Source organism: Culex pipiens, chromosome 2, assembly GCF_016801865.2.
Source record: "Culex pipiens pallens isolate TS chromosome 2, TS_CPP_V2, whole genome shotgun sequence".
Classification (NCBI taxonomy): Eukaryota; Metazoa; Arthropoda; class Insecta; order Diptera; family Culicidae; genus Culex; species Culex pipiens.
In genome coordinates, this window is record NC_068938.1 from 189,596,453 (window position 1) to 189,605,176 (window position 8,724).

At 28.6% G+C, this 8,724-nt stretch overlaps 1 protein-coding gene across 1 annotated transcript in view; it reads left to right on the forward strand.

Moving 5' to 3' along the window:
• LOC120428610 (proton-associated sugar transporter A) overlaps window positions 1-6,848 on the forward strand; it is an 11,259-nt gene extending 4,411 nt beyond the window's left edge. The window contains exons 2-3 of the mRNA XM_039593637.2: window positions 5,004-6,390; window positions 6,450-6,848. Of these exons, the coding sequence (XP_039449571.2) occupies window positions 5,004-6,390; window positions 6,450-6,704 (1,642 nt within the window). The 3' untranslated portion in view covers window positions 6,705-6,848. The remainder of the gene's footprint in view (window positions 1-5,003; window positions 6,391-6,449) is intronic.
• The last annotated feature ends 1,876 nt before the right edge of the window (window positions 6,849-8,724 follow it).

Consider the following 8,724-nt stretch of genomic DNA (forward strand, 5'->3'; position numbering starts at 1 on the left):
AATACAAAAATACAAAAATACAAAAATACAAAAATACAAAAATACAAAAATACAAAAATACAAAAATACAAAAATACAAAAATACAAAAATACAAAAATACAAAAATACAAAAATACAAAAATACAAAAATACAAAAATACAAAAATACAAAATACAAAAATACAAAAATACAAAAATACAAAAATACAAAAATACAAAAATACAAAAATACAAAAATACAAAATACAAAAATACAAAAATACAAAAATACAAAAATACAAAAATACAAAAATACAAAAATACAAAAATACAAAAATACAAAAATACAAAAATACAAAAATACAAAAATACAAAAATACAAAATACAAAAATACAAAAATACAAAAATACAAAAATACAAAAATACAAAAATACAAAAATACAAAAATACAAAAATACAAAAATACAAAAATACAAAAATACAAAAATACAAAAATACAAAAATACAAAAATACAAAAATACAAAAATACAAAAATACAAAAATACAAAAATACAAAAATACAAAAATACAAAAATACAAAAAATACAAAAATACAAAAATACAAAAATACAAAAATACAAAAATACAAAAATACAAAAATACAAAAATACAAAAATACAAAAATACAAAAATACAAAAATACAAAAATACAAAAATACAAAAATACAAAAATACAAAAATACAAAAATACAAAATACAAAAATACAAAAATACAAAAATACAAAAATACAAAAATACAAAAATACAAAAATACAAAAATACAAAAATACAAAAATACAAAAATACAAAAATACAAAAATACAAAAATACAAAAATACAAAAATACAAAAAATACAAAAATACAAAAATACAAAAATACAAAAATACAAAAATACAAAAATACAAAAATACAAAAATACAAAATACAAAAATACAAAAATACAAAAATACAAAAATACAAAAATACAAAAATACAAAAATACAAAAATACAAAAATACAAAAATACAAAAATACAAAAATACAAAAATACAAAAATACAAAAATACAAAAATACAAAAATACAAAAATACAAAAATACAAAAATACAAAAATACAAAAATACAAAAATACAAAAATACAAAAATACAAAAATACAAAAATACAAAAATACAAAAAATACAAAAATACAAAAATACAAAAATACAAAAATACAAAAATACAAAAATACAAAAATACAAAAATTCAAAAATACAAAAATACAAAAATACAAAAATACAAAAATACAAAAATACAAAAATACAAAAATACAAAAATACAAAAATACAAAAATACAAAAATACAAAAATACAAAAATACAAAAATACAAAAATACAAAAATACAAAAATACAAAAATACAAAAATACAAAAATACAAAATACAAAAATACAAAAATACAAAAATACAAAAATACAAAAATACAAAAATACAAAAATACAAAAATACAAAAATACAAAAATACAAAAATACAAAAATACAAAAATACAAAAATACAAAAATACAAAAATACAAAAATACAAACAATACAAAAATACAAAAATACAAAAATACAAAAATACAAAAATACAAAAATACAAAAATACAAAAATACAAAAATACAAAAATACAAAAATACAAAAATACAAAAATACAAAAATACAAAAATACAAAAATACAAAAATACAAAAATACAAAAATACAAAAATACAACAATACAAAAATACAAAAATACAAAAATACAAAAATACAAAAATACAAAAATACAAAAATACAAAAATACAAAAATACAAAATACAAAAATACAAAAATACAAAAATACAAAAATACAAAAATACAAAAATACAAAAATACAAAAATACAAAAATACAAAAATACAAAAATACAAAAATACAAAAATACAAAAATACAAAAATACAAAAATACAAAAATACAAAAATACAAAAATACAAAAATACAAAAATACAAAAATACAAAAATACAAAATACAAAAATACAAAAATACAAAAATACAAAAATACAAAAATACAAAAATACAAAAATACAAAAATACAAAAATACAAAAATACAAAAATACAAAAATACAAAAATACAAAAATACAAAAATACAAAAATACAAAAATACAAAAATACAAAAAATACAAAAATACAAAAATACAAAAATACAAAAATACAAAAATACAAAAATACAAAAATACAAAAATACAAAAATACAAAAATACAAAAATACAAAAATACAAAAATACAAAAATACAAAAATACAAAAATACAAAAATACAAAAATACAAAAATACAAAAATACAAAAATACAAAAATACAAAAATACAAAAATACAAAAATACAAAAATACAAAAATACAAAAATACAAATTTTTGAATTTTTGAATTTTTGAATTTTTGAATTTTTGAATTTTTGAATTTTTGAATTTTTGAATTTTTGAATTTTAGAATTTTAGAATTTTTGAATCTTAGAATTTTAATATTTTTGAATTTTTGAATTTTTGAATTTTTGAATTTTTGAATTTTTGAATTTTAGAATTTTAGAATTTTTGAATCTTAGAATTTTAATATTTTTGAATTTTTGAATTTTTGAATTTTTGAATTTTTGAATTTTTGAATTTTTGAATTTTTGAATTTTTGAATTTTTGAATTTTTGAATTTTTGAATTTTTGAATTTTTGAATTTTTGAATTTTTGAATTTTTGAATTTTTGAATTTTTGAATTTTTGAATTTTTGAATTTTTGAATTTTGAATTTTTGAATTTTTGAATTTTTGAATTTTTGAATTTTTGAATTTTTGAATTTTTGAATTTTTGAATTTTTGAATTTTTGAATTTTTGAATTTTTGAATTTTTGAATTTTTAAATTTTTGAATTTTTAAATTTTTGAATTTTTGAATTTTTGAATTTTTGAATTTTTGAATTTTTGAATTTTTGAATTTTTGAATTTTTGAATTTTTGAATTTTTAAATTTTTGAATTTTTGAATTTTTGAATTTTTGAATTTTTGAATTTTTGAATTTTTGAATTTTTGAATTTTTGAATTTTTGAATTTTTGAATTTTTGAATTTTTGAATTTTTGAATTTTTGAATTTTTGAATTTTTGAATTTTTGAATTTTTGAATTTTTGAATTTTTGAATTTTTGAATTTTTGAATTTTTGAATTTTTGAATTTTTGAATTTTTAAATTTTTGAATTTTTGAATTTTTGAATTTTTAAATTTTTGAATTTTTGAATTTTTAAATTTTTGAATTTTTGAATTTTTGAATTTTTGAATTTTTGAATTTTTGAATTTTTGAATTTTTGAATTTTTGAATTTTTGAATTTTTGAATTTTTGAATTTTTGAATTTTTGAATTTTGGAATTTTTGAATTTTTGAATTTTTGAATTTTTAAATTTTTGAATTTTTGAATTTTTGAATTTTTGAATTTTTGAATTTTTGAATTTTTGAATTTTTGAATTTTTGAATTTTTGAATTTTTGAATTTTTGAATTTTTGAATTTTTGAATTTTTGAATTTTTGAATTTTTGAATTTTTGAATTTTTGAATTTTTGAATTTTTAAATTTTTGAATTTTTGAATTTTTGAATTTTTGAATTTTTGAATTTTTGAATTTTTGAATTTTTGAATTTTTGAATTTTTGAATTTTTGAATTTTTGAATTTTTGAATTTTTGAATTTTTGAATTTTTGAATTTTTGAATTTTTGAATTTTTGAATTTTTGAATTTTTGAATTTTTGAATTTTTGAATTTTTGAATTTTTGAATTTTTGAATTTTTGAATTTTTGAATTTTTGAATTTTTGAATTTTTGAATTTTTGAATTTTTGAATTTTTGAATTTTTGAATTTTTGAATTTTTGAATTTTTGCATTTTTGAATTTTTGAATTTTTGAATTTTTGAATTTTTGAATTTTTGAATTTTTGAATTTTTGAATTTTTGAATTTTTGAATTTTTGAATTTTTGAATTTTTGAATTTTTGAATTTTTGAATTTTAGAATTTTAGAATTTTTGAATCTTAGAATTTTAATATTTTTGAATTTTTGAATTTTTGAATTTTTGAATTTTTGAATTTTTGAATTTTTGAATTTTTGAATTTTTAAATTTTTGAATTTTTGAATTTTTGAATTTTTGAATTTTTGAATTTTTGAATTTTTGAATTTTTGAATTTTTGAATTTTTGAATTTTTGAATTTTTGAATTTTTGAATTTTTGAATTTTTGAATTTTTGAATTTTTGAATTTTTGAATTTTTGAATTTTTATAATTTTATCTTGTGTTCTCTTTCACCGCCCCACGATTCTAATGCTGGCGGAGATCGTGCCCGTCATAGGGCGTCCAAAGCGAGGACTCGCGATCAAGTCAACCCTTGAGGTGACCCGCCGCTGACATCACCGAGTAAGCTGCCAACCGGAACTCGCATACCCTGCTGCACAAAATGAAAAACGCCGACATCATCATCAAAAACATCCGCGCCTCGATCACGGCGCCAGCCACAAAGACACGCCTCCTGCTACTGCTAGCACCGGAACTCACATCACGGAAGCAACGTGCCAACGGCGGCGACGGTGCCCAGCAGTACCCAGCTGCACCACGGTCATCGAGGCCGGTTTGTTCTGCCAGATAAGACAAATCGACGTTTGGAACCGTTGCCAGTCAGTGGCGGCCGTTTTTTCTACCAAGCTTTCAAAAGCAACACACAACCCAGCGACCACCTCATTATTTTTTTTATTTGAGATGAATAAATAAATAAAAACATAAAACAAAATAAAAACCTCTTCTTCTTCTTATTTCCATCCAAAACATGAAAAGCAACGGTCAATTCAAAACAGTAAATATTGTAGTGGCTGCGTGCTGCGTGCTTTTGGCAGGCATGCGTTACGGCGTTACGTTTGCGATATTGAAAATCACCGTTTGCGATATTGGAAGCAATGCTTCCTGCTGACGGGTGTAAACGGAGGTTTGCGATTGGTAGAGCAAATCGGAAGCAAAGTTTGCGATTCCGCAAACCGGATTTTGTTCCGTGTACCCTTTTTCACAGAACCAAATCTCGATGGGACCTGATCCGGATCTCGTTCGTCGTTATGGGCATGGAGTTCGCGTACTCGGCCGAGACGGCCTTCGTCTCACCGATCCTGCTCGGAATTGGCGTCGAGCACCAGCTGATGACGCTGGTGTGGGCCATCTCACCACTGATCGGGTTCTTCCTGGCACCAATTTTGGGAACAATCAGCGATAGATGTCGATTGGGCTGGGGTCGTCGACGACCTGTGCTGCTTGGACTGTCCATTACGTTGGTCATTGGATGCATCTTGGTGCCATTTGGAGAGAACGTGGGGATGCTGTTGGGAGATTTGGGCGAAGTAATACCGGAAAGTTCGGCGAATTTAACGGACACTCTTAGATCAAACCTAACACAATTTAAACTGAATGACTTCTATCGAGTCGATCAGGATTTCTACGACCACGAGATGGATTTCAAGTGGGCGATAGTTTTCACGATTCTGGGAACGCTGCTGCTGGACTTTAGCGCGGACACCTGTCAAACTCCGTCCAGAGCGTACTTGCTGGATGTGTGTCTCCCGAAGGATCACGGTCGGGCTTGTAGTACCTTCTCGATCATGGCCGGCGTTGGAGGTAGCGTGGGATATGCCATGGGCGGAATCAACTGGGACAACACAACGTTCGGAGAGATGCTCGGAGGTAGCATCAAAACCGTGTTCACGTTGGTTGCTATCATCTACGTTATTGGGTCTATACTAACGATGACGAGCTTCCGCGAGATCCCGTTGCCGCTGTTGGAAAAAGACGACTTGTTGCGACCACTGACGGAGTCGGCGATCAATGCGGAACGGGTAAAACGGAATCCGCAAATAATCAGCAAAGCGTTGACGGAATCTAGCAAAGATATCGCTACGGTGGAGTCCTACCTGGATGACTCAGATGTCGAGGAAGAATCCAGTGCAATGAGCTTGACGGACTTCTTGAAGAGTATCTTCATGATGCCCAAATCAATCGCGATCCTCTGCTTGACGAACCTTTTCTGTTGGATGAGTCACCTGAGCTACTGTCTCTTCTTCACCGATTTCGTTGGCGAGGAAGTCTTCAAGGGTAACCCAGCAGCGCACTCTCAATCTTCGGAATACCAACTCTACCTAGAGGGAGTCCGCTACGCGTGTTTTGGAATGGCTATCTACTCCCTGGCCTGTTCGTGCTACGCGTTCACCATCGAGAAACTGATCAAGGTTCTCCGAGCCCGGATCGTGTACTGCGGTGGACTGTTGATCGACGCTACCGGAATGCTGATGATGGCCCTTTTCCCTAACAAAATTACCGTCTATGTATTTAGCGCCACCGGAGGAATCGTGTACGCGTTGCTTTTCACCATGCCGTTCCTACTGCTCGGCCAGTACCACGCCAAAGGACAGGTAAGACAAGTCACGATCAGCTTTGCGAGTTTCTAACCTAACCTCCTTCTTGATTTCAGTTTAAAGTGAGTCGATCGAACGGTGAAGCGGCTGGCAGCACTGCTTCGGTGGACAAACCGGAGCGGAAGCGAGGACTGGCAACGGATATTGCCGTGGTCGGGGGAATGATCTTCGTGGCGCAGATCATCGTATCGCTGGGGATGGGATCGTTTATTTCGCTGTTGGGGTCCACGACGGCGGTTATCTATGCGGCGGCGCTGTTCAGCTTTCTGTCGGCCATCTTGGCGACGCAGGTCGTGTACATGGATCTGTAGGCATGCGGTGGATTATTTTCATAGAATCTAGTTAATTTATTTAAGGATGCGTTGTGTATGTTTTACCAATTTATATGATAACTTTTCAAGTAATGTGATTAATATACAATGAAAATGCCTAATGAAATCCTTACAAACCCTAAATTTCATTCATTCATTTTTCAACTTTAACATCAACTCAGAGGAAGGGACTACCGTTGTCAGATCGATCTTTAATTAAGAAACAAGCTTTATGATACATCGATTTTTGATCAGGGACTAGCAGCTGGAACAAACCTGATTTGTACCAGCCTACTGTGCACTGCTTTTAAACAGTCTGAATAATTGTGATTTTATCTCGAAAATCGAGAAAGTATACTAGCAAAACAATGTAAAAGGGCCAAAGCCGAAGAGTAAACAAAGAGTCTATCCTGCTCACGTCAGTTGATGTTTACATTTGGAACGAGCAAGATAGACTCTTTGTTTACACTTTGGCTTCGGCCCTATTATAATATTTTGCTAGAGTTGTCTTCTGTTTCTTTTTTCACCAAATTCACAAAAAAAAGTTATTGCAGTTGTCAAGATTTTATAAAATTTTATGTAAAATTATCTACACCCAGAAAAATGCAGCTCATCAGTAAGAAAATCCTACTTGTTCGAAATGTCAGGCTTATATAGTCGTTAATCCTTTATAGGCGTGAGTCCATCCTATTCATTCAACTCTTTTTATGTGTAGAAAAACATTGCATGCAGTGACTTTTAGCACACATCACATTTGCTTTTGCATGTTTTTGGTCGACCGAATGGAACAAGTCTGACCAAAATTCCTTCAAGCCGATAAAATAAATTGCATATTTTTGAGCAACTACTTCACGCACTGCAAATGTGTGCAGAATTTGATTATGAGTCGGTGCGTTAATTGAAGACTAATCTAGGAAATCCTATTAAAAACTTCATTTTTCGAGTGGTTTAATACTCTTCTTTTTTCCCACACTACGAAAAAAACGTGTAATTTTGGGTCAAATTAGATGCACATAACTGGAGCATCAAATTAGACGTAAAGCTGGGTCAAATTAAACGTAATGTTACACGACTCAATCAATATCGATGGTCGTGTAAAATTACATTAATCGTAATGTTGGTGGGAAATCATTCTTATTGGAATCATAACATTCTTATTGGCCGACATAAAACGTGTTTATATTTTTTTCAAATCAATACGTTTTTATTGCATCACTTCATAATTAATCACTAAATATTCACTCATGGTCCAAAATTGTCTTCCTTGTAGCTTTTCTACGATTTTCACCGAAATTGCTCCATTACCCTCCCAGCCTTTGTTGTTCCACGAGCAATCTTCCGGCACGCAATTTGTTCCGTGTTTGCCATCCCGCTGAAGATGGTCGGTTCGGTTCACTCCGAGAATATCTCATCTCAAACATTTTAAGAAAGCGTCCAGCCAGCTACATCGAAGCGGCTTGAACCGTATTTTGCCTCGCGTTCCATGATGTCCGCTACCGAAACAAAAACAAAACAGAATATTTGCGATCTGTTTCACATCACCTTAAGAAAGATTTAACTTACCTCTATCGGAAATGTGATTGCTTTTATCCACAACTGTAGCAGATTCCGATCAGTAAGGAGGAAAAATTGAACAAAATCTGGACACAAATTATTTTCTCAGCGACGTAAAACCTAGCTTTGACGTTTCCTCATTCTGACAAACGTGTAGCGGCCAAGGCGCGTGAAATCGGGTGTTATTTGATGTAACATTACATTAAATTTGACGCTCCAATTATGTGCATCAGATAAGGCGTAAAATTAGATTATATTTGATGTAATGTTGGGTTTCACGAGATGAAATAGAATACCAATGGGAATTTCATCGATTTACGTCAAAATAAACCTAATTTTACAGTGAAAATACGTTTACATGATTTAATAATAGGTTTTATCAAAGATTACATCAAATGTAATATTCCAAATTTTTTAGTGTGCCGGTTTCAAGACTGTTTATTTATAGGTAATCTTCAAATATGAC